The sequence below is a fragment of the Lathamus discolor genome, chromosome 10 (assembly GCF_037157495.1).
Source record: "Lathamus discolor isolate bLatDis1 chromosome 10, bLatDis1.hap1, whole genome shotgun sequence".
Lineage (NCBI taxonomy): Eukaryota > Metazoa > Chordata > Aves > Psittaciformes > Psittacidae > Lathamus > Lathamus discolor.
The window spans coordinates 13,397,551-13,421,905 of NC_088893.1; the positions used below are offsets into that span (position 1 = coordinate 13,397,551).

The following is a 24,355-nucleotide window of genomic DNA, read 5'->3' on the forward strand; positions in this document are numbered from 1 at the left end:
TAGGCTTTGCTCTTCGCCTCAAAACCCAGTCTCTGATGTGGCACAGGGAGGTACACGATCGAGCAGCCAAGCTTTGGGGCTGGGGACAGGACCCCTGGCTGCAGCCATGTGCCCCATGGCAAAGTGCAGGGGTCACTGCAAGATCAAATCTGGTGACTCTGTAAATGAACCCTATACCATGGTATTGTCTGCTCCTCTGTCACATGTGGCATTGTCTGCAGCCCAGTGGAGAGAATGGGGCAGGGAGCAGGGACCCCACAAGCTGTGCATAGAGAGGCACAAACATCATAGGGGTGACCAGGATGGGAGGACACTAAAACAGGTTATCTGTGGCACTCTTGCCATCAGCTCAGCCACAACCCACCTTCTGTTATCACAGCCAGAGAGGCAGCAACAGCACAACATCAAATATAAATGGGAGAGAAGCAAATATCCAATCAGCAGCAGAAATCTCCCCATGGCTGGGTCTCATGAGACCATCAGCAGAGTATAACCCGAGGGGAGCTGAGGTTTGACCTTTCCCGGGGAATCACAAACACAGGCATTGCCAGCCATGTGGAAATATTTGTTCGTGGCTCCATGGAAGCGCTGCAAACCCTTTTATCTGCAGGGTTAATGGAAGTGCACTGCACCCACCCAAGTGCACCATCAGTTGGTGTTATTGCAGTGATCCAGCACGTGTTCACACTGCGGAAGACAAGCTCCGAGCTGGAGTCTGAATCACCATGTGGGCAACCTTACTCATGTCTGTAGGTGTTTGCAGGATGAAGCCACCAAAATTCAGGTTGGAGAGAGAAGGACTAGAAAACAGTTGAAGCAGAACTAGCAGCAGAGATGGAGAATGATCAAAACTGGGGGAGATCAGGATTCTCTGGTGTATCAGCAGCAAAAAAGGGCATTTGGGGAAATGCTTCTGGCATATCAAGGTGCTTCTTCATATGTCTTCACATAACACCTACAATTCTGGGACTCGCATGGGAGCAGAGAGCATCCCCCCAGTTTGGGATGCTGAAACCTGCCCCAGCTGCCTAATCTGCTCTGTGCAAGTCAGGGAGAGCCTGAGTCTGCCACATATCGAGAGGATCTGCTGTTTTCAACCCAGGCTGCCTGGGCTCCCTTCTCCACACAACACAAGAGTCCCACTCGGTACTGCGGCTATTTTTAACCGAAGCTGAAGTTCCTGATACCACACAATGGAATCAGGAGAGTGTGATATAAACCAGATCTGATGAGTCTACTCTCAACCTCCAAAACCTACCTGCCTTTTTCTGAAGTAAACTCCATTGCCCCACACCATGAGAGAGAAAAATATTCAAGCGGTGCATTGGGAAGGAAATAACCACACTGCTGTAATTAAACCAAAGCCTACCCATTCTCCAGACAGAGAAGTGGATAAAGACCCAAGTGACAAAATACAGCATTATCCTCAGCTCTGGATCAGAGCTTTGCTCAGCTGAGTCCTGTTGGCAGCTGTAGGACAAACAAGCTGGTACTGTGGGGATGAAATAACTTCAGATGTGGTTGCTTTGGGGAGCAGGGGAGGGGTTCATGAAACCAGGAAATGCATATAAAGGCAGCTGGGTTGTGGTGAGTGTGACTGAGCTGAGGTGCTGTTAGGGGGTCAGGGATAGAGCCTCATCTATGCATGATATTGCTCTCCAAAATCATACGTCTATGCAGAGTTGCTTTGCAACTCTGAGGTCGTAGAGCAGATATCCTTTGCTAGAACAGCAGCACAGATCTGCTCCTTAAATGGTTACCAGCTCCTGAGGTTGGTGGTTGAGACTCTGGTGGCGACAAGACTATTTGAAGAGTCAGCGGTCTCTCATTGCAGCATCTGTGTTTGCTTCAATCTTCTCTGCTCTTTTGTTCTCTGTCTCCAGCCCAAACTAACCCACACTAAGGAGAAAACCAGTGAAGTGCTCTGAGAATATTCCTGTCTGGGAAAGGGCTTGAGTACCTGGGGGATGGCTCGTGAGCAGCTCCTCCATGTGTAAAGCATCACAGCATACTCATGGCCTTCTTCCAGCATTTCATTCTGAAAGACAAGAGAGGTGTTGCTGGGGCAGGGCACACACCAAAGGCTCAGCATAAGTGGGGCAGCACTCGGGACTCACCATGCTGGAGTGCACCGTCGCCTGCTCGATGTACCTGGCAATGCCGGTCACAAAGGCATTTCTGTCTTCAAAGTTTGTGTCAAAGTTAGCCTGTGGGTGGAATGGAGGGAGGCAGGTTAACGTACAGCTGGTGGTTTGCTCACCTGATATAGTCCAACATGGGATGTGCTGGCAAAAAGCATCAGTAGGGCTTCTGGGGCATGGGAGCAGCTTATGGGCAATTTGAGGTGCTGCACCTCTATGTCTGAAGTAGATTCATACAGGCAGCCTGAGAAGCTTCTGAATCACACATGTTCATTAGAGGAAATCCTGCAGATTCTATGTGTGAAAATGTGGCAATCAAAACTGACAAACCCTTGTAAAATTAAGCCAGACTTAGATGGGGATCAGCTACAGGGAATTGCAGCCACACCAGAGAGCAAACCTACAGCAATTGTTCTAAGGATTTTAGCTGTGTAACTCATTAATTTCCATTTGTGTCCTGGCTGCTAGGGAAACACCACATCCTGTCAGCAGGAATGGTAAAGAATAAACACACAGAAAGGGCAGGGAGTGGGAAGTCTGGAAAACATAAATATGAACGTCAGCACTCATCCAGGTGCTGTTATCAGTGCTAGCACTGCTCTGGCAAGCAGATGCTTTGGGACAAACAGCTGATTTGGAAGCTGGGCTACTACTTGGGTCAGGCCAGGGGAGCAAGAAAGTGCAGAGCAAGGCAGGGTATGAACAAACACCTCCTCATCTCCTCTGCGCCAAGTGCCCATTCACATGCTCTGTGCTCAGGTATCTTCCTCTGTGAGGGCTGGCTGGTGCTGTCTGCTGGAGGGCAGAGTCCCAAGCACTCAGAGCTGCTCCTTTCAATGGCATTAGCATTGCAGTGACCACACTCACCTCGATAACTGATTTCCTCAGTGGGAAAACCAGGAGCACAGACCCACGGCCACAGGGCTACTCTTCTTAGTGCCTCCAGGACACCATGTATGACCAATGTGACAACAACAAAAGCTGAGGCTGCCTATGCATTTCTGGTTAGCAAGAGAGAGGGCTACACACAAACCAAGTGTGATGAGGAAACAGGCTTGGCCAACACCGTGAGATCCAGTTTAAAGGAGGTTTTTAGCCAGAGCTGTGCGCACACACTCACGGCCCTGAAAGGAGGCTGTGCCATAAGGCCTGATCCTGAGCCCCTCACAAGACACAAGCCAGCACAGACTAAATATTTATTTGAGAGAAGAGATAAGCAAAAAATATCAAGATTTTCCAGGGAGAGATGAAATTTGAACTGCCCAGAACTGCCTCTGGGTCTGATAGCCCCTAGAGATACTAATGCTACTGAACGAGCCCGCATCTGACCTGCTGAAAGAGATACTGTAATTTCAGACCCCTGTGTGCACAGCACTGCAATCACTGTGCGGGTGTATTTATACACTGCCATGGGCAAGTCCATGAATTCCGGAGTAGCAGGATGGAGAAAGTAACCCCATATTATGTTTAACCCTGGGTGTGTGCTATAGGGCAGGGTGTGGTAGACAAGCAGCCAAGGCATCCTGCTGTGGATCTGAAAGCAGGAGGCTGAGCCTTGCCCTGGGCCCACGCCAAGCTTTGCTTGGTCAGTGCAGCTGCAGCTAAATCTGTGGTTGTTGAAGGCACAGAAGTGATTCTAGTGACTGCCCTCCCTTGCATGCCACCGGCTCCCCAGACCAGCAGCTCCAGCTGTGTAACGGCAAAGGCCAGCCAAAGGCAGGCAGAACATTGACTCTGACCTTAGATGTGTGCACTGCCATAAAAAGGAAGTACAGAACTATGTGCACAATAAAACATCGCTGAGAACTTTCTGCTGTTATCACAAATCTTACCTCCTGCTTCCTACCCATTCAAGCACTCTGGTCGTCATTTTTAACTTCCCTATGTCTTGCTCAGCCTAATGATCCCTTTCACCAGTCCCTAGTGCTTTCCTTTTAAAGGCTTTGGGAACAGCTTTGTGGCTAGATCTGTTCTGAATATTTCCTTAAACACACTGAACCCAGGATGTTTTCAGCTAGTTCTCACAGCACCATGTGCCCCTGTGCTTTGTGTGAGCTAAAGAACAACTCTCCCTGCCCTGCCACATCCGGAGGTGAAGGTACCTGGTACATGATGGAGGATGGAGGTGGTTCGATGCACGGCTGCTGGTCCGGCAGAGGCAGCTCCTCCAGTAAGTCCACGTTGGACAAGGCATCCTCTAGCGTGACGTGAGTGGTCATGGTTCCGGATGTTCAGTTTCCACACTAAATGCAAAGGAAAATAGAGGGTGATACAGACACAGCAGCCAGAAGACCGAGAGGAAAAGTGCCAAAGGACAAAACCAGAACCACGACTGGTTGGCACTGCAAGGAAACATGATCCCAGTTTATCTCATTTTCCTTTTCTTGTGTATTTAACCTACATCTCTATGCCATCTCTCCTTCTAAGATTCAACAGCAGAGTAGAAATGCAGAATAAGAGGAACAACTACCCACCCATGCCCTTCTCTGCTAGCTCTATGCAAAACTGTTTGAGACACAGAACTGCTGGGTGCTGCCGTGCAGCTCTAGCAGCCCCAAGTGAAAGCATGTGCTCCAGAATGCAAAGTGGTGTCAAAAATACCTCTTGAAGCAGCACAATTAGAGAAGTCTGACCAATGCTGACACTCACATGCTCTCCTTCTCATACACATGAACGGCGCTGGAAACTGTAAACAACAAACTGCATTCTCAAAGGTGAACTGGAAAGGATGGAGTGCTGCACAGGCTGGCTGCGGCACTGCAAGCAGCAGAAAAATAAGTTGTTGTTGTTAAAGAGCATTTCCTTGCTTTTAGTTCACAGGCAGTGTCCCCTGCCCAGTCCTGGGCTGCCAACAGTGCCGTTTGCACACAAAATAAAAAGCAAGGGGAAATGTTTCTGACAGCTCACTGGCACTTACCCCAGGCAGGCTACCTAATGAGAACCAAACCTCTATGTCCTTATTGCCTCTGCCATTCACCTTCACTGGAAGTGCAAAAGCATGGAGAGACGGCTGCTGTCACCCAGGCCGAGCGCTTGTATAACCAGTCACAGGGCTTCCCCAGTTAATACCTAATCCATGTGCAATAGCTGTGGCTGACCTAAAGCTTAGGTCTCCTAGAAAAACACCCCCTGCATTTACATGCTTGCAGAGGGAAAATGCTTTAAATATTGTCATGTCACTCAATTAATAGATCACCCTTTCTTTCCCCCACTCAGCCTGTCTAGTTTCAAATGTGAGCCATCAGTTTTATCACTATAATCTGCAATCTGCAAGACAGTGGAGCTCTCTGCTATTGAAGTCCCCATCAAGATACTCACACGTTTCAATAAAGCACCCTGCAACCCGCACTTCGGCTCAGACAAGCAGACTGAGCTCTTTGCCTGTCTTGTTACAGAACACATTTTCCAATCCTTTAATCATCTCTTTGGCTTTTCTCTAAGCTTGATCCCATTTTGAAGCTTTTTTGCTGAAGTGCAGACACCGTAGCAGGACACAAGGCTCCAGTGGCGTCTGCACGAGGACCAGATACAACAGCAATGTAACCTCCCTCCTTGCATACAATCACACCAGTTCCTTTGGTCACAACAGCATCTCTGTAGGTGCTCATATTCAGCCCATTATCTGCTATAAATCCCTTAGGTCCTCTTTCTTCTTTTAGTTGAGTCATTGTTTCCAAGAATATAAGTTTGCTTCTCATTTCCAGGACTGGGAGCATGGAAGGACAATGGCTTCAGGACATCCATAGATAGACACACATTCAGCCAGCAAGGACCACAGCCAAGGGGGATGCACACTGTGTGCAGTCCCAGCGCAGCTTCATATTGGGTGACGAGAGGGATGAGTTTACTGTTGTGCCTCTTGTCATCATTTCTGCCTGCATGCATGGGCTGCAAGAACACGTATGAGCCTGGTAAAACCCATTCCACCTCCACAAATGCCTCCCCAAGGTATGAGGCAGCTGAGAAACAGGTTTGGTTTTACCTGCAGCTGAAGCACCATGAAATAAGTGCCTGGAAAAAATAAATCTCAAGCAGCCTTTTCTCTACACGCCCAAATTTTTGTTTCTTTCTTCACCCCTCTTTGTTAAAATGGTTTCCTGTTACAAATTGTAGCAACCGTCAAAACCAGACGTTATATCCTGGCACCCTGTAGGCAGGAGCAGCTTCCTCCCTGCCTGCAAGCACCATGCGCTGCTCTGCACCAGGCTGGCAGCTCAACTGGCCCAGCTCCACGGACCTCCTCTGCTGCCCACTGCTCTCCACCACCATCCTCTGTTGCCTTAAGACTCACCTCCGGGTTCCTAAAACAACACCCCTGGTACTCACAATGTGCCATCACATACTTCAGGCTTGGGAAGACAAAACCCTTCCATTTTACAGCTTTGAGGCTGTGGCTGGTCATTTGGGATCATTTCTTATTTTTCTGTATATCGAATTCTAAGGCCACTTGCACAAGGTGTTTGCTGTAATCGAAAATGCTTCTCCAATAGCCCAGTAACCCTGTAAGACTCAAAGAGCTCAGCACTCAAGGGACAAAATTATTGCTGCTGTTTGGGACATACAGTCCCACATATGGTGTCAGGGTCCTCCTATGCTGCACAGTGCACAAACCTGCAAGACTAAGCCAGTCCCTGCCCTAAAGATCTCGCACTTAGGGGAAGAGAGGCAGCATGTAGAAATACATGAACAGGAAAGGAAGTGTCCAACTATGGCAAGTGATCGGTGCAATCTGCCAGCAGCCCACCCTGAGCTTTGCCATGGCTGAGCAAAGTGCAGGAATCAGGACATGTATGGAAAAATTACACAGACTTTGAGGGTTTAATGGAGGAGTCTTGATGGGGATTCCTGAATTCCATTCTACACTTTCTTAAGTCCAACAGTTAAACCAACAGAGGCTACAGGGAGGAATGTGGACTGCCAGGACCTTCCCTACTCATGCATATAGCATAGTGCAACAGACAGCAACCTCACAGCTGGAGCATGTGGTGGAGGGGATACTGGTCCAGGGCCAACAGACCTTGATCATCACCCCAAACCATTCACAGAGGAGCAGCCTCGAGTGATCCCCAAGGTGCCAAGGCTCCTCTGCTGCTCCTTGGGATGGCTGTAGGGGTTGTGGGAGCCCTGCTTTTGGTTGGGGTCCACTGCCAGTTGTGAGCATCTAGGAGTTTGATGGGGTGTGCACTGGTACAAAGGCTCTGAAGGCATCAGAAGTTGCTTGGCATGGTTCATGGGGTGCTTCATGGTATCTCCCCACCACAGGTGCTGCCTGAGAGAGCTGAAAGGGTAAGTCCTGCTGCCTCACCTTCCTGCAGAAAGGTTTCTAACACAAACATACTGGGGCTGCCCCAGCAAATACAGCTTCATCCTTTCGGTCCGGCAATGAGGAGGGCAGTGACCAAGCAGTTCCAGCCCAGGGAAGATGGGGATCCCTGGGGACACTCATTAGAAAGTCCTCATTAAGCCTTAACCACCATCCACCACCTGGGCCTCAGGGCAGAGGTGGCTGTGCTGGGAAGAGGAGAGTCAGCCCATCTTAAAGATCTTTTCCAACCTCATGGATCATATGATTCTGTGGTGGTGGTTTGCCAGCAGCACTTCAGTGCACGCGGTCATGAGGCCAGGGGCTGCACCACCCATGAGCAGCCTGCCCAGGAACGGGGCTTTTCTGCTGCTATGGCACATGCACACAGAAAGCACATCCTGCCTGAGCGGACTCAAACACAGCCATTTGGGCTACTCTGAGCTGTCTCACGAAACTACTGTTCTCTCCATATCCTGCCACTGGTCAGAGGGGCCAAAGCCTCTCTGGTCCTACATCTTTTGGCAAAACTGAACACGAATATAGCAGAAGGCAACCCCACTCCAAGGGAATCCTGGAAAAAGATGCACCACCAGGCTGATTTTGCTAATGAGAGCTAGTGCTCAAGTGCAGCACTGCCCACACTTTCTGCCCAGCTGTTGCAGAAACTTCCACTCTCCCTCCCATGTTTCCATCCCTTCTTGTCGTCTCTTAGACCTTCTAAAGCCAAATGGTCACACAAAGGCACTGGGGCTTCTAAGCACTACAAGGAACGGGCCATGTGGAATCCACACACAGAGCATGGCCCCACCACCCCAAGACTGAAATTAAGAGTTCTCGACACAGTGACTCTGTTGTGGCAGCAGCCTGGAGGGCAGATTTAACAGATGTTGTAGGAATGCTTTGAGAAAGACTGAGGGTGGACATCCCAGATGTCTGAACTTGCAGGGCAGGTCCTACCTTCCCCATCAAAATGCTTGCCCAGAAGTATTGGTGCAACATCATCCTCTCTGCAGCTAGAGGAACAAAGACGATGTTATTGTTAGAGCAGCTTGAGGGAACAAAGAAAGACTTTTAAAAGCAGGGTAATGATGAATATGTTGCATGCATGTGTGCTCAGCTTCGAAGCTGAGAGCTCTGGGGAAGTGGCCCAGGCTCTTTCGGCTTTCAGCTTGCCTGCTCTTACAACCGACATCAACACTGGAGCTGCAGCAGCTACCAAGAGCAGGAAAGGAGGCAAGGAAAAATGGGAATTGCCCAGGAGATTGGCAGTAAGACACGGTCCTAGCCCTGCAAGCCTGGGGTGAGACAAGCAGCAAAATTACTTTTGCTGTGGAGATGGCAGTGTAGAGAAGGAAGACAAACTTCTGCTGGTCACTTCCTGAGGATCTTGGATTGTTCTCCAGTGCCTGGGTAACCTGGGAATGTCACTTAATTTGTTTTTGCCCTATGATCATGTTTCTCCCTCTTACTCCAAAGTAGCATCTAACTAGTGGTCAGGAAGCATCCTGGCCCAAGGAGTACCCCAGCAGACTGATGTCTTGGGTGCATAAAAGCAGATTCTTTCTGGTACCCATTGTCTCACAACAAGAAGAGAATAACTGCTCCTGGCCACTAACATGTTTTAAGTCAAGAAGAACAACTTCAGGGTGCAAAAGTTTAGTTTGACCCTTGCCTAAAATGCATGGGATTAAAGTCGCCTGAGTTTTAGGATGCATTTCATCAACCCCTTCTCTCACGCTTTAAGAATTACTTGTAATTTCAACAACCACCACAGTCAGGAGGTTCTCTGCAGGAGCAAATAAACACAGCCAAGGATGAGGGAGGCTGGCAGAGCTGGGCTCCTGCCCTACACAGACACAGATGTTAATAACCATGAAATTACCCTTCACATTAAAAAAGGAAGGCAAACTGCACGACTCCTGGAGCCACTCTTCTGTATCTCCACTCTACATCTTCTGTCATTCCACTAGGGCCGAGTTCCAAGCATTTATGCCGCCTGTCTCTCAGCAACACAATTATTTTGGAATTTATTCTATTTAGAATAAATTCTGGTTGTTTCTTTTTCTTTTTTCTTCTGGTGCCAAAGAAGGAAGGTCAGGAAGGAGGCACATACACAGAGCTGCATTGCCAATACAGCTGAGAAATTTAGAGCAAGTTTACAAGCAAGCCCACTGCTGCCAGTGACAGCGCTTCTTGGGAACTCAAATCATCCAGGACAGCATTGTAAATTATTTATCTTCCAGAACCAATCTTCCTATTTTTCATGCAAAGATGATGACTGTTTGTTAATAAAATTACCATCGTGAAATGAGCATTGCTCAAGAGACCCGGGTCAGAAAATGGAAGATTTTTCCATATTCCTCAGGCTTCATTAATAACAATTAACTGTACAGAGAAAAGGAGAAAAGAATTGTCCTTTGCAGGGAATTACCCTAGAATTATATGGCTGTGACAGACACCAAAATACCGGGCTAGTCACCCCCCAGTGACTAACCCCAGACAACTGTCATCATGCAAAACACGAGGGCGCGCTTCCTTTCGGTGTCAGCGCAGGGCAGGAGGGATACGGGCGGGTTTAGCGACTCGGCCGAATTCTTCGAGATCTTTGTGATCCAACCCCCCTTCGGCCAGGAACCCCCCATGGAAAGCGGCAGATGGCGAAGGGGACAAGCTCTGCTGCTGGCAGCGTCCTCTGACAGCGCACACAACCGTCACCCTTCCCCCTTCTCCAAAACAACCCTGAGCACGCAGGCAGGTTTTAGTGTGTGCCTCTTGTTCTTCTCCTTATTCCAACCCGCAGAGATTCCCTACAGAACGCACCCATGCCTCCCTCCCCAGGTGGGATGCGGCTGGCACGGCGCATTCTCAGCGTCCTCGATGGGAAGTTCTATACAAAGCCGCGCTGCCCGGGCCGCGCCTCGCTCCTACCGGCCTCACGCACTGGGAGCTGCAGGCTTTGGAACGGGAAGGTTTCACCGCCTCCAACCGAAGCCAAAGCACGACCCTGAGTGCGCAGCTCCAGCCCCTCGCTCCCGGCCGTGGCTCAGACCCCGTCGCTTCCTCCTTCCCCATCCTCCCCCGGGGACACCATTTTTCCACACCACGGATGATGCGGGCGCTGGCCGTAGCCCCCGCCGGGACCACCTTTAGCCTGCTCCATCCCTCCATCGCTCTATCTCCCTGCGCCAGGCATTGCCGCGACTCCGCGCTGCCGCTGCCGCCCGCGGAGGGGCCTGCGGGGCCCGCCAGCACCGGGGCTTGGCACCTTCCCCCCGGCCTGGGTGCGCGGAGCCGGGATGCGGAGAAGAGGAGGGGGCCTTGCGCTATTTCCATGCACCCCCCGCCCGCGGCTTTGCAGCGGCGGCGGGGAAGCTGAGCGCTGCAGGTAGCTCTGAGCATTGTGGGATACATCCCCGCACATCCCGGCCCGCACGGGCCTCCCGCACCTGCCCCGCCGCTGCCCCGCGCTGAGCCCACCCGGCGCGGCCGCAGGGTACCGGGAGCGGCGGCGGGCGCAGCCCCCGCGCAGCCCAGGACGGGGAGGGGGAGCGGGTGAATGGGAGCGGGTAAGGCCGCGCAGCCCCCGCGCAGCCCCCGCGCAGCCCCCGCCGCTCACCTGGCGCTCCGCGGGTGCGATGCTCCGCGCCGCGGGATGCTCCGCGCCGCCCGCACAAAGAGCAGGAAATGGCTGCAGCAAGTGCACTTCCGCGGCTCTCCGCCGGCCCCTCCGCACGGCGGCGGGGGGAGCCCCGGCCCCCGCCGCGGGAAGGCGGCTCCTCCCCCGAGCAGCGCCGGGGCTGCGCGGCAGGGCTGGGGGGCCGCGTCCTCCCCTCCGCTGTTGCTGGCGGGGGGCGGCAGTGCGGCCTCGGTGGGGAGAGGCAAGGCCGGGACCCCCCCGGTGTGCGGAGGAGGATGGGGCTGGGGTCGGCTGCCGCAGCCCCTCCACTCCCGGTTTGATGCTGGGCGAGCGCATTTGGGTCCCTGAGATGGCAGGAGCCGTCTGGGGTTCCCCATCGCCGGCTGCTGAGATTGCAGGGTCTCAGGTGTCCAGCCTGCCTTCCCCACATCATCCTTCGGCTGCGCCTACCATTTTAACGAAAAGCTCCCGTTACAGAGGAAGCCTTGGGTCGCCCAGCATGTTAGGGACCAAAAGCAGAAGGCAATCAATGCCTTTGCTCAGAACGCTATAAGCCTTTTCTGAGTCAGCACTGCATCCGAAAGATCTTCCTTTTGGCATTTTTGGCATCTGGCATTTCTTCAGGGACAAGCTTCCAGTCCTTCTGCTCGTGCTTCTTTTTAAAGCTCCAATACAGCTCTTCAGATCTACTGTGAAATCCAAGCGGGATTACAGTTTTCAGGGGAACATTGCCTCGTGGTGATTGATAGAAGCCCTGTGTGGGGCCTTCATTAATTTTTCTGCAGCCCTCAGCTTCTGTTACGGCTGTTTGTTTGCTGAAAGACATTGGTGGGTACACAAAGACTGTTGAGGGTCTAGATAGAGGTCTGGATATATTTCTTTGGTGGCTCTGGCAGTGACCTTTACCTGAGCATCAGCCTATGATGCTGACCATTCCTGATTCCTTAGAAACCATTGCCCTTCTGTCTGTGCTAGCGTGGGTCTGAGCTTGCTCCCCATGGGTGTATGCTGGCTCTGCAGGGAAGCTTGGGCACCAGATTGATACCACACCTCTGCTACTGTAAGCTGAATGGATACCATGGGCTGAAGGCACCAGGGTGTGCAAACTACAAAAGCAGCCTTAGGAGCTATCTTTGTTTTTATAGACAGGACCACACCTGAAAAAACTGTATTGATAGCATGTATGGGAGTAGACCCTTCTCCTTTCCTTGCATAGCGTTTCTTCTATCTCACCTTTGACTGGAACATTTTACAGCCATCATTCCTCTTTTTACTATTTATTACTAGTCAGAAAAATTCAGTAAGTGAGCACTGTTAGTGCAGATCCAAAAGATTTAACAGCTGATACTGCTCTGAGGCCGTGGGTGAAACAAGGTCAGGCCAAGAAAAGTGTGGCAGTAAAACCTGCTGTGGACTATTTTTTTGCACAGTTTAATCTGCCCCCATTATTGACCATGCTCAGGGTGATGGGAATTCTTTGAATGCTGTGATATTAATTTTCTACTCCGTGTTGTCTTAGATTGTACAATAATAGAATGAGCTGCTTTGTGTTTGTTGTGCAACTCTCTGCAGGCTGGGAAGAATGGCAGCCAGGGGCAGGCCCCATGCAGCTACAGATGCAGGAGTGTGTGCATCAGTGTTTATGTGGGGAGGGGTAACATGATGGTGGGGTGGGGTGAACTGAAGAATACACACAAATCTGAAGTGACTGCCAAGTGAGATTTAGCAGAGCCATTCACCTGAGTTGTGCTGTCCTGATGAGTGCAGTGTTCAGAGAGGACAAAGCCAAACATCACATAGAAGCATGTTCATTAAAAAATGTTTTGTGAAATTCTAGATTTTTTTCAGGCCTAATTTTAAGGGTTTTATCTTTAAAACTGGCCCTGAAAAATTATGTTCTTGTAATTATCCTTGCAACAACCCTCACTTCCCTGGAGTGACCAGCACATGCCCAGGAAAGAGCTTTCCATGGCTAACACTGCCCTGGCCTCCACTGAGAAGTATCATCTGCTCTTTCTGGATGAGGTTACTGACTGCGTTTTCCTAGCTGGAAGACCAGCCTGGCTGTGCTAGTGCCCAGCCATCACAGCAGCAGGTCGGGGACATTTGGCTGTGCTCAAATGTGCAACACGGGCAGAGCCACACACCCATCACCCAAGCTGTCTGAAATACAGGCAAGCAAAGAGGGTTGAGCTGGTGAAGTGGGAATGGTTTAAATATTCATCACACTGCAGATATTTCCAAGTAGGCTGTGAAGGGGTATTCAGAGGAGAGTTATTCACTTCACAGCAGGAGATTGACATTCACACCTCTACTTTGTGGGGAATATATCTAGTTAAGCCACATGAAGGGCACAGGTCTAAACTTGCCATAGGAAGGGCTATGGTGGGAGAAGACTATGTTACAGTGTATTAATATCATGCACTTACCATTCTACAACATGATGGTAACTGCATGATATCTTGCTGTTCTTTTGAGATTGGTGAAATCCCCTGTAACTAATTGTGGGAAACACCCTATCCCCATTTTGTGCAGATTCAGAGAACTGCAAGGCACCACAATGGATGTTTAGACTTAACAATCTATAAAAATCTAATTTACTAGCTGTGCCATATATTAAATTACCCAATTTGCAGAGATTCTGGATACTTCCTACCCACATAAACCCTACTGCATAAACTCTGTTCCGGGAAACAGAGATATTTCAGAAAGCCAGAAGAAGCCTGTCTGCTTCTTGGTGGGGAGGATTTGGAGGAGAGCAAGCTGGGTGATCATAAAGTGCATGAGGATGGATTTTGCATTTTTGCTGTTATAGTGGAAGCCACAGTTGGGACTTAGCAATTTTATTGTTTGTAAAAATACATATTGTGTGCATAGAACTACTGCAGAAGGAAACTGAACATAAAACATCACAGTATTGTTTTGTGCAACACACTAACTAATAAATATTACACTTATTTCATCCAGATATAATCTCAGAAACATTACCCAGTGGCCCAATATTGCTGCTACTTAATAGCAACCTCCTCCAGCTTGACAGACCCCTGGTTCCTCTAAGGATGGAGGCGGGCAGTAAGCCAGAAGCTTAACTTTGTGAGCCTGCAGATACCTCTGCACAAGGTGCCTGTGCACAGGGAGGAATCATTTCAGAGTGGTTGTACAGATTGTCTAAGTGCAATTGAGAGGGGGAGAAAATAGGGTTATGGTCAGCTGTCCTCAAATTTAGCTGTAGATGGGCAGTTTAACATGGGTAAGGCTACTGAAAACTTCACTGGATGAATGCCATATCACCAGAATGGGACAACAGGCTGACTCTGACAAAAGGATGAGAGGGACAAACTTAGCTTAAACCCACTGAAGACAAAAATTCAGAGTCTGCTTCTAGGTGCACATATTCCACAGACTGGTTCAGACTACCAAGAGGCAGCAATCCTGATTTGAAGGTAGAACTCTGATCCTGCATTTAGGATTGACAACCTCTGGTCTGAATGTTAGCATTCTTCTTGCCTGGAGAGTTGTTCATGGTATTTGTAGCAGTAAACCAAAGACAATAACGTGGAACCAAAGCAAAGTGGGAAGATGTATATGGCAGGGACTAATGCTTTGTTCATATCCATATACCTCAAAAGATATTCTGGCTTCTTAAAGCTACCCTAAGACCATAGGTCTGAAAAATACCAAAAATGAAGCCTCCTATGAAGAAATATTTTGACACAGGATATGTGAGGTCATGGGATTACATTATTTCCTTGTTACATTTTTGTTGGCAAATATTTGAACCTGACTTCTGTAATGACAGGAGAGATTGCTGCTGGGAGTTTGCACCGCAGAGTTTTTGTAAACTGCCGTCACACAAGGTTTACTCATGTTCTTACCTGCACAAAGAGAAGCATCAAAAGTACATACTGCATATATGAACAGCTGTGAGACCTCTTGACTTTTCTAGTTATTGTTAATGCTTAGCAGAGAATCTTGATCTTATTTACAAATTCTGGACACCAGCACCCACACTTTTGGTTTTCAGCTCAGTTATGTCAAATCACTGCCCCTGTCTTGTGCTGAAAAAATGGTTTAACTGAAATATCAGGGGATGGATATTATGTGTACCTCCTTCTGCTGTCACCACATAATGTGGAACTCCTCATGGAGTAAGTGCCCAGACAGTCGATTCACATGACCTTTTCTTTGATCAGTCTCTGTTCACAGAAGAGATGGAGAAGTCTTTCCTTGTGATGATTCAGTTACTCTTTGAAGTATGAGAAAACTCTTCTTATCACTGGTGCATTGAGCACATACTCTGCATGTTTTCTCCTCATGGCTACCCTTCCGAGCCCTCCGGCTCCTTGCTTCCCAACACACCAGTTCAGGAGTAGGTTCCTAGACCTTTAACAGATAATCAGATCCTGGGATCCTGTCTTGTCATGGATGGGAAACACATAGCACTCTGCACTGCTCAGTCCTCCACACTCTGTTCAAACAACTACATGGACATCATATATTTGTCTCCTGATGTAGAAAGACTGAAGAAAGTCTGATTTTCCATTCTCTATACGCTGCAATTTGAGAGAATTTCAAGACTTTTCGACATGTTGATTTTCTCCTCGTTCCTTACAACTCACAAGAACACACAGACACCTCTTCAGTTTAACAGGTACCAGAATCCTGTTCCTGGTATGCCACAGTTTCAGAGAAGATAATGAAAGGAAGAACAAAACCACCTTGAAATATCAGCATCAGAAATGCAGACACTAAATCCAGCCTGTTCCCGTGTGTCCCAGGCTTATTCCTGTTCAGAGCTTTCAGGTCCAGCCCACTCTGAATTAGAGAGCCATGGAAATGTCTAAATGTTCCTCCCCAGTTAAAGACAGGATTTTTCTCCCCAGGGAAGACCTTCATTTGGGAGTTCACAGAACTGGAATAGCAATGTCAGATCTCTTAGTTTTGAGGTTTTATCTTCAAGAGAAAAACACTTGCTGGGTTGTGTAGTTCAGGACTCTACCCAATTGCTGCTTCTGCTTGTAAGATGCAAACCACATTCTTGGCCAAACCAAAGCCTGTGACTGTCTAGGTTCTGGAAGACCTGGGGATATCTTGTCTGTCTGGAAGTACCAGCCTCTGCCCTCTCCTTCTCCCCAGGCAAGTATCTATGGTGAGAGGATTCCTGTTAATGCTTTGTGTAGGGAAAATCCAGTCATCTGCCCTCTCAGGACTGTTTTAGCTTCAGTTAGCAGCCAGTGCCATGGTTACAGATCATACTCAGAGATTTCACTCAGCTGATACAGCAGAATAGAAAAGGATGGCCGGTCATCTTTCCTCTGAACAGGGGAGAGAAGAGAGAGGGAGAACGTTAATGTCAGTGAGAGAGGGAGAACATTAATGTCAGCTTGAGAGGAATGGCAAGATTAGGAGGGAAAACGGGAAATTGAGTATTAACAGAAGTACAAGCTATTGTGGTAGAGAAAATGCTATCAGAAGAGTGAGCTTCCTTCTCTGCAGTGCTTCGTTGCTACCAGCAGTGAGTTTGCCCAGTGGACACTAAGTACCTTGTAACAGCTGGCTGTCATTTTTACCATCACTATTAAAACTCAGCCCCACAGATCTGCAGCTTCCTTAGGAAGAAAACTGTTGAATTAACTTGAGTTAGGAGCCTTACATAGACTTCTCAGTGAAGTGAACACACTCTACAGAAACAGCAGCTTAAATAAAAGGCAAAGAGCCTAGAGTCTGCTTGCCAGTGCAGATGAAAGCTACAGAGTGTTTCACCTCCAGGATTTTATCTTGTGTTAGTACATGAAGTGTATACTTCTTCTAAAAGCCATGGGGAAGACAGCTTTTGTCTTTGGGAACTGGGGCTCTCCCATTACAGTACTAACCATCCTCCAGCAGTGGCTCATGACCTCGTAGATTGCTTTGGAGGCCAGCTTGGGTTTGTAGAGCCGAAATCCTGCATTGATTTCTTCCACCACTTCTCCATTGGTGCGATTCTCATAGGGGATTTTACCTTCACTGAAGACCTCCCACATCAGCACTCCTAAAGCAGACAAATGAGAAAAATCACAAAGCAGCAAGTAAAATCCTTCCACTCGCTGTTCTCTGTAGCTCAGCCCTGTTGTCCTTTCTTTGGAAAAGTAAGTTGTACTTCTCTGCATCTGACTTCATGATAATCTAGCATGACAGGGTCTTTTCCCATGAATCAGATGAAGTCTATGTTATGTGTCAGAAAGAAAAGCAGGGTTGTATATCTTCTCCCAAACTGTTAAAAGGAGGGAATAGTTGTGTGTGTACTCCATCCAGATGTGTAATCTGTGAAAGAGAACCTGCTTTTTGTCATTGATTCAGTTTATCTATTTTTGCTTCCAGTTAATCACACACAAGAGGCATGTCACTGATGTTCCTGACAGCAGTGTGTCCTACACCAGAATCTGCTTGCATTTTGGTGAGACTCAGGAGCAAGCAAGCAGTATGAACGGCTCCATTAGTCCATTACTCCGTGAGCTGACTCCATTAGTTAGCTCAGCCTCAGCAGTGGGAACTCCTCACCTACAAAAGGTCCCATATGGTTTGATTCCCTGGAATGAATTCACAGGGAATGACAGGAATTTCAAAGGATTGTGGCATTCCTAAACAGTCAGATATTTTTCTATGATTACTGTTCGGAGCAGTACAGAAACTCATGTTTCTCCTGTGTGAAGGACAAAAGATAGGCAAAGACAAAAAGACTGTGGAATACTTTGCAGCTGGCCACCAGATCAGAGAGGCCCTGCAAATAGAGTGACTACATGGCATCTCTGTTATCGTTAGGTTTAATTTCTTTGCTCATCTAATATGACTGACTTGGTAAACTGTGTTCACATTGTATTAGAAAAGGGAGACAGACAGATAGACTGATCTGAAATAACGTTGTCAGTCAACATTGCTAAATAATGCCTGCTTTCCAGCTTTGAGTTCTTCAAAAGAAGATGCACAGAGATTACAGCTCCTCACCAATGGTACTGGCTCTACTGAAGAATAAGCAAAGCAGTTGTACTCCCCCTGCGTGCAGGTTCCTGCACTGGGATTTCTCACACGCATTTTGTTCTCCTGGGCACAGCAGGATTTCAGCCTGGCAGAAGAGATGAATGGGCTGCAGAGTAGTGGAGCAGAAAGCTGCTCAGAGTCATGAGACCGTGACATGACAGAGGAATCCTCTTATGCAAACCCCACTGCATAACAAGTCTGACAGATGTACAACACTGCTGGCTACACCTTTCACAAAGGACTGACCAACACAAGCATGGCTCACCAGTATTTCATTCAGCCCTGAAACTGGAGTGAGCCAACTTCACCTGTCTTGGCTTGACTCTAAATCTAACTGAGCACCCTTTTTGGAAGAATCTGGCTCTCAGTGTATGGGTTAGCTTCCGATCTGTGAAGAAAAAGAACATTCTTACCTAAGTAGCATCTCTCTGCATGTCACTGCCACTTTGCTCTGAGGTGTCAGGGATAGTTCTACTGGCAAATGTTACCCCTTGTTATTATGTGGTGAGTGCTGACAGCCTCCTCCACATGCCAGGGGACACGGAAAGAGGAATGGTGCTCTCTGAAGCATCTTGGGTTGCGTTAATGAAGGTGGTTGTGTGGGCCTGAGGACCCAGCTCCCACTGGGCTGCTCATAACTGGAATGCACAACTTCAACCACAGCAGAAGACAGCAAGGCGAGAGGGAAGCACTGAAGTCACAAGCACAGACTAGCAAAGGTTATAATCCTGCATTATTTACTGCTAGGCCTGGAGCTGAGTGGCACCCCATTGACTGTGTGCTGTGCACAGCACACTGGACCGATTCATTCTGCAGTACCACAATTTGCATGCTAGCTGGAGAGAGGCCAGACACATCAGTGTGCCAGATCAACAGGCCAGGGGATAGCCTTTGTTATCTCCAGTGCCAGTGGCCTTGGGGAAAAAAAATATACAACAGTTTTCTTATCTCTGAGGGTCCAGAAGGGAGCCCAAAGAACAGATACAAATCATAAAACAATGCATTAGGGAGCAGGAAATGAGGTGAGAAAATGTGAGCAGCGAAATAATATTGTCAGATTGGCGTAAAGCAAATGGAGTCAGCAAAGGAAAATTGGAAAGGCAGAGGGTTTGAGTGAAGTATGAGTGCCCAGGACTGACATGCAGAGAGTTGGAGTGCCTAAATAGCTTTCCTTTCCTTGTAAAATCTTGTCAGTGACTCTCTAACCTTTTCTTGGACACTTCTGCTATTACCAGCATGAAACGGAGCTCATTATTTAGCATTACATAGCATTGCACAGGTACAATACATCAATGTGGCAGTATTTGCAGTGTTCCAAATTACATACATAGTTTATGATTCCTTCCTTCCACCCTTCCTCCCTCCTTCCCTCCCTCCTTCCCTTCCTTTCTTCCTTGTTCCTTCCTTCCTTCCTTCCTTGCTCTTTCCTTCCTTCCTTCCTTCCTCTTTCTTAAATGATTGAGGTGTGCTTTCCTAAGCCACTATTCAGGCAAAACACCCTGGGAGCCCAGAGGATACAGTGTTGAGGAGAGTTTACTTGAGGACTGAGCCCCATGGTTTTCTGAGCTGGTGTTTGTTAACTTTTTTCCATTCTGACAAGAGGTTCTTACCAAATGACCAAACGTCAGATTTGGTGCTATAGTTGCTGTAGGAGAAAACCTCTGGAGCAGACCACTTGACTGGGAACTTGGTCCCCGTGGAGCTGGTATACTGATCATCAAGGACAATCCTGGAAAAGGAAAAGGAGGCAGCACGCTGAGTAACTCCCCTTATCCAATGACAGCCCTGCAGGGAGCATGCGCAGCCTTGGTGGCATTACCTCGACATCCCAAAATCAGATACTTTGACCACGTGGGATTCTCCCACCAGGCAGTTCCTAGCAGCCTGCAGGGAAAGAAGGTGCAAAGACAGCAGGTCAGAGCTGAAAGACTCACAACCACTCAGATGCTTTCATCCTGGTAGGACAGATAGTGCTTAAAGAAAGGAGAATCGAAGTTTCCACCTTCTTTGATACAATGAAGGTGAAAACTTGAGGGGTTTATGCTTTGTGTACATTTTATGGCCAGCATGTTCCTGTCGCCACAAAAGCATCAGTCTGACTTGTGGGCCTTTGTTGCCCAGAAGGGGCAGAGAAAGATCCTAAAATATCCACAACTACTCACAGTTCTTGATCCCCTAACAAAACAGCAGCAGTGGCTGATATGGCTTAATTGAACACCACATAATTAAAAGCATTTTATCAGCAATGCATGTTTAGAACAAGCCTTTCTGGCATTTTCACTCATTTTTTCTCTCCCAAACACAGTTAAGGGAAATGCTTAATCAGCGCTTCAGGGGATGGGATTTTTCCTACAGTATTGATGCTTCTTCAGGAATAAGGGGAGATACTGCATCTCCTATCAACAGATAGGCAGGAGGAGTGCGAAAGCTGAAATTGAGGAAGGCAGAAAGCACAGGAAAACATTCAGCTGGAGCAGAGGAAAAGTCTATGTGGGACCAACATACGAGGTCTCTGTGGATGACAGAGTTTTGTTCCAGATAAGCCATTCCTTCACACACATCTTGGCACATCCCCAGGAGGGTTTCCTTTGAGAAACTGCCCCTCTGGCTCCTGAGGTAGTCGGACAAGCAGCCGTTCTCCATAAACTCAAACACCAGGCATATGGGGGCGTTGTCAAAGCACACACCATAAAGTTGGACTAGCTTGGGGTGAGACAGTTTCCTGTGGGATAGGGAGGGAAGGTGGAAAAGAAGCTGAAACAGGGTCAGTGCCTTCTATGCTTACAGTAAGAGTGTTGTATTTGGCAGCCTATGTCACCCTGCTGCGACCCTCTCTGCAAAGGCCAACTACTAAGTAGAAAGAAGAAAATGTGTAGACAAAGTCTAATGTCAAATAGCACTAAGTATCATCCCCTTTTGATGGTACCTTTTGATGGTAATAGTCAACAAAAACTTTCCTGCATGGAAAATCATCTAATCAAACAAAACCAAAATCAATTTCCATGTTTTTGAAGAGAGGGAACAAAGTCAATAAACCCAAAAAGAAACACTTTCAGTTGTGCAAAGCAAAACCTGAAATTTGCAGCTAAGGTTTTCAGTCAAATTTCCCAGAAATTTTAAGAGATTTCTCCATCTAATTATTTTTGACAAAAACCACTTTGTTCTCCAAAACACATCATCAATTATTTTTGCCTTCCAGAACAGCAGAAATCTAGAAGACCATGCTGGATATTCGTAGATTTAGAAGGAAAGTAATTCACCTACGCTTTGAATTGCCTTTCTTTGTAATCAGCAGAGCTTGCTGGTCTCTCTCTCTACTATATGTATGTATACTATATATTATGTACACTACATAATCCAAGTTTAATTTCCCCATTCATATTCCTGAACATTATCACAACACTTTGGTTCAGTCTTATGAATCCTTCAGGGTCTGATCTTCGTGGTGAATCTACTACTTACGTCAAGACCTTAGCTTCCTCAATGAAGTCCTCCTCGGACATTGCTCCGTCACGAATGGTCTTGATGGCTACTTTCGTCCTCTCCATCAAGTAGCCAAGGTAGACCACGCCAAACTGACCACTGCCAATTTCCTGTACACGGGTGAGCTCAGAGGGGTTAATGATGAATTTTCCTGTTGGTTGTAAGGGACAAAGAGTAAGGATCTAGCAGTAAAATGTTAAACAAAAAGCTTTTATGGGTTAAACATTGAGACAGGACTTGAAGTGAGACTTTCTGGCTCTCCCTCAAATTGTCTGTCTGACCTTTGGTAACTCATTTGATTAGTCTGTGCTGCAGGTCATGTTTAAGTATAGGAATAGAAACATCCCTCTTTTTCCCCCCATTTGTCTTGTCAATCCAGTTCTTCAAGGAGAATTGTTTCTACCATGCATATATGCACTACTGAGCATAACATGGTTTTAAATTTCTTTTATGTTTCAAAGTTACAATAAAGATGATACCAGCAAACTTCTTGTAGACAGCGATGTGCAAATGGAGGCATCTTTCAGGAGGCGCTCAGATTTCATCAAGTTATGCTATGCTCCTACTTCCATCACTTTTGTTCAAGCATTCATTTCAGTATTTAATGTTAATTTCATTGAGACCCTGGGTTTCTCATCACCTCCCTCAAGGCACTGCACAATCAGTTCATTCAGTTGTCAATGGTAATAACAAAGATGATAATCTAGTGAATAGTGCAGTGTAAATGTCTGAGGAAAGCTATTTATTGTGGTGATCATCACATGAATATTCATCAATATCCAAGGGGATATTCAGGACCACCCAGCTAACCAGTGAGGAGACTGATTCCCATATAGTCATGAGAGTACCATACCATAGCTCAGCCCTGCAGTGACTGGGGCCTTTTTCCTCCAAGAAGAGACTGCATACCGCAAGCGAGTGACAAGACCTGGATAACAGAGGAAAAGGTGGATTCCAGTTGTTGTCAGTCATGGGAAGTGTGGCTGTCACTACCCAGAAGGCAGCCTGGATACTGGAAGCAGATATATTGTACTGAGTTCTCAGCTCCACTTGAGGGCAGCTAAACCTCTATTCAGACTATGATTTCCTGCCTGCTAGAAGGAAGCCAATTCTGAGCAGTTTCAGCTAATTTCCCATTTTCACTCTGTCAGCAAATGTGAGCTGAGAGTTTCTATTAATTCTGATGAAATTCAAAATGATACCTTTTATTTGTAGGGTATTTTTGAAGCCCAAGATTTCTCTTGGTACTCCTGGGCTGTAGGGATGGGGGTCTTTGGTAACTTCCATGCCTGGCTATGGATCATGGCCATGCCCCTAAATTTGTGTCAAATCAAGGCCCAGGGATGTATCGCCTCCTGGGCAAGAAGGGTCTGCAGTGTAATTCAGATAGCTTGCTCTGACAGTGGTGACACATCCCCATTGGCTCCCAGGAATGAAAGAGCTCTCTATAGTATGTCACTATAACATTTGTGTTGGTCATAGTCAGCTTTAGAAGGATAACCAGAATGAAGATGTAATGCTGGAAGCTGGCCTGAGATGATCATTCTCCCACCATGAGTGCCAGGATAAGTGGAAGAAAAAGTGATGCATTTAAGATTTCATTGTAAGGACAGAGGGCTTGGGAGCCTTCCTTCAGTGAAAAGACTTACCTGGCTGCATGGTAAAACAACAGCTCCCCTGCTCAGCATCAGCCTTTACTTACCTCCTGCATTGTGCTGGTGATAGTTGATGAGTTCAGGTATGCAGTCAAACACATGCTTTTCTGCCAAGTAATATCGCTTGGGAAAGTCAGTTGTCTCATTGATGTGATAATGCTTTATAACAGGATTGTTATCCGTGCTGAAAAAGAGGAGGTTTTCTTTGAGGAAAACTAGGCTGCAGCAAAAAGACAGGAATCTGAGTACAAATGGAAGAGGAGCAAGTGAGAAAAGGGTAGAACTTTCCCTACGCACAATGAATGGGTGGGGAGCAAGGAGTGAGTTGCCATTGCTAACAAAAGCTGTGTGCTTGCATGTTCTCCCTCTCACTCACAGATGGTCTTATCTCTAGAGAGGCTGAGATTTCCTGATAAGGCAGGTTGAGTACAGTTTCTCTACCTCTTCTTTCTGAAGCAAAACTTTCTGCCCCATCACTGAAACCCTTTCACTAGTGTTGTATTACCCACCTCTGATGAGTCCAGGATATACTCCATGTTGATGCTACCAACACTTAATCTGGGTAGACAATGCCATTAAAATTACAACCCCAGTGATGTTTAAGACACTATTTTTAGGCATATATTTAGATGGAGGGAGAAGTGGAGCCTTTAATACACTTTGCGAATGGCAGCTATCTTTTCTGCCTTTTTTGGAAGTGTTTTCCTCTATAATTTTCGTGAGCCTTCTGTTCTCTCTTTATAATGCCAAAACAGAGATTACACTCTCACAGAAGCCATTTCATTGATGTAATTGATGCGAAAAGCTGCTGAGCTCAGCTGTACCTTAAAGCTTTGGTGAAAACAGAGACTGTGTACATGCCAGGCTGCCTTGAATCTCTCACCATGAAAGCACCTTCCCTACCCTGCAACAGGAGCAAAGGAGAGAAAACTGGTTAGAGACAAAATGGGAATGAAAGAGAAGTGGTCTGGGGACAAAGCTCTGCTCATTTCAGCCCTCCTCATTACTCTGTCATGAGGATGTGCTAAACATGTAGGAGAAGTGGGGCCATCAGCCAGCTGACAAAGCTTGGTCTGTTCCATGCACAGCTCTGATGGCTGCCCATGTCTGCAGGTAC

The 24,355-nt window shown here is 47.5% G+C and overlaps 2 protein-coding genes across 6 annotated transcripts in view; both read right to left on the reverse strand.

Moving 5' to 3' along the window:
• CYFIP2 (cytoplasmic FMR1 interacting protein 2) overlaps positions 1 to 11,173 on the reverse strand; it is a 54,480-nt gene extending 43,307 nt beyond the window's left edge. For 3 of the 5 annotated variants that reach the window (XM_065690593.1, XM_065690590.1, XM_065690594.1), the window contains exons 1-4: positions 11,063 to 11,173; positions 4,244 to 4,384; positions 2,118 to 2,207; positions 1,961 to 2,038 (exon numbers count right to left, since the gene is read on the reverse strand). In XM_065690593.1, the coding sequence (XP_065546665.1) occupies positions 1,961 to 2,038; positions 2,118 to 2,207; positions 4,244 to 4,360 (285 nt within the window). In that variant the 5' untranslated portion in view covers positions 4,361 to 4,384; positions 11,063 to 11,173. Of the gene's footprint in view, positions 1 to 1,960; positions 2,039 to 2,117; positions 2,208 to 4,243; positions 4,385 to 4,542; positions 4,563 to 4,790; positions 4,807 to 11,062 lie in introns of those variants that run through there. The other 2 variants (XM_065690592.1, XM_065690591.1) reach the window with 2 other exon arrangements.
• A 2,737-nt stretch (positions 11,174 to 13,910) lies between these two features.
• The window catches only part of ITK (IL2 inducible T cell kinase), a 28,354-nt gene continuing 17,909 nt past the window's right edge, over positions 13,911 to 24,355 (reverse strand). Inside the window, exons 9-17 of the mRNA XM_065690429.1 lie at positions 24,063 to 24,142; positions 23,286 to 23,422; positions 22,437 to 22,511; positions 21,563 to 21,734; positions 20,606 to 20,822; positions 19,920 to 19,984; positions 19,711 to 19,829; positions 16,957 to 17,114; positions 13,911 to 16,398 (exon numbers count right to left, since the gene is read on the reverse strand). Coding sequence (XP_065546501.1) covers positions 16,327 to 16,398; positions 16,957 to 17,114; positions 19,711 to 19,829; positions 19,920 to 19,984; positions 20,606 to 20,822; positions 21,563 to 21,734; positions 22,437 to 22,511; positions 23,286 to 23,422; positions 24,063 to 24,142 — 1,095 coding nt within the window. The 3' untranslated portion in view covers positions 13,911 to 16,326. The remainder of the gene's footprint in view (positions 16,399 to 16,956; positions 17,115 to 19,710; positions 19,830 to 19,919; positions 19,985 to 20,605; positions 20,823 to 21,562; positions 21,735 to 22,436; positions 22,512 to 23,285; positions 23,423 to 24,062; positions 24,143 to 24,355) is intronic.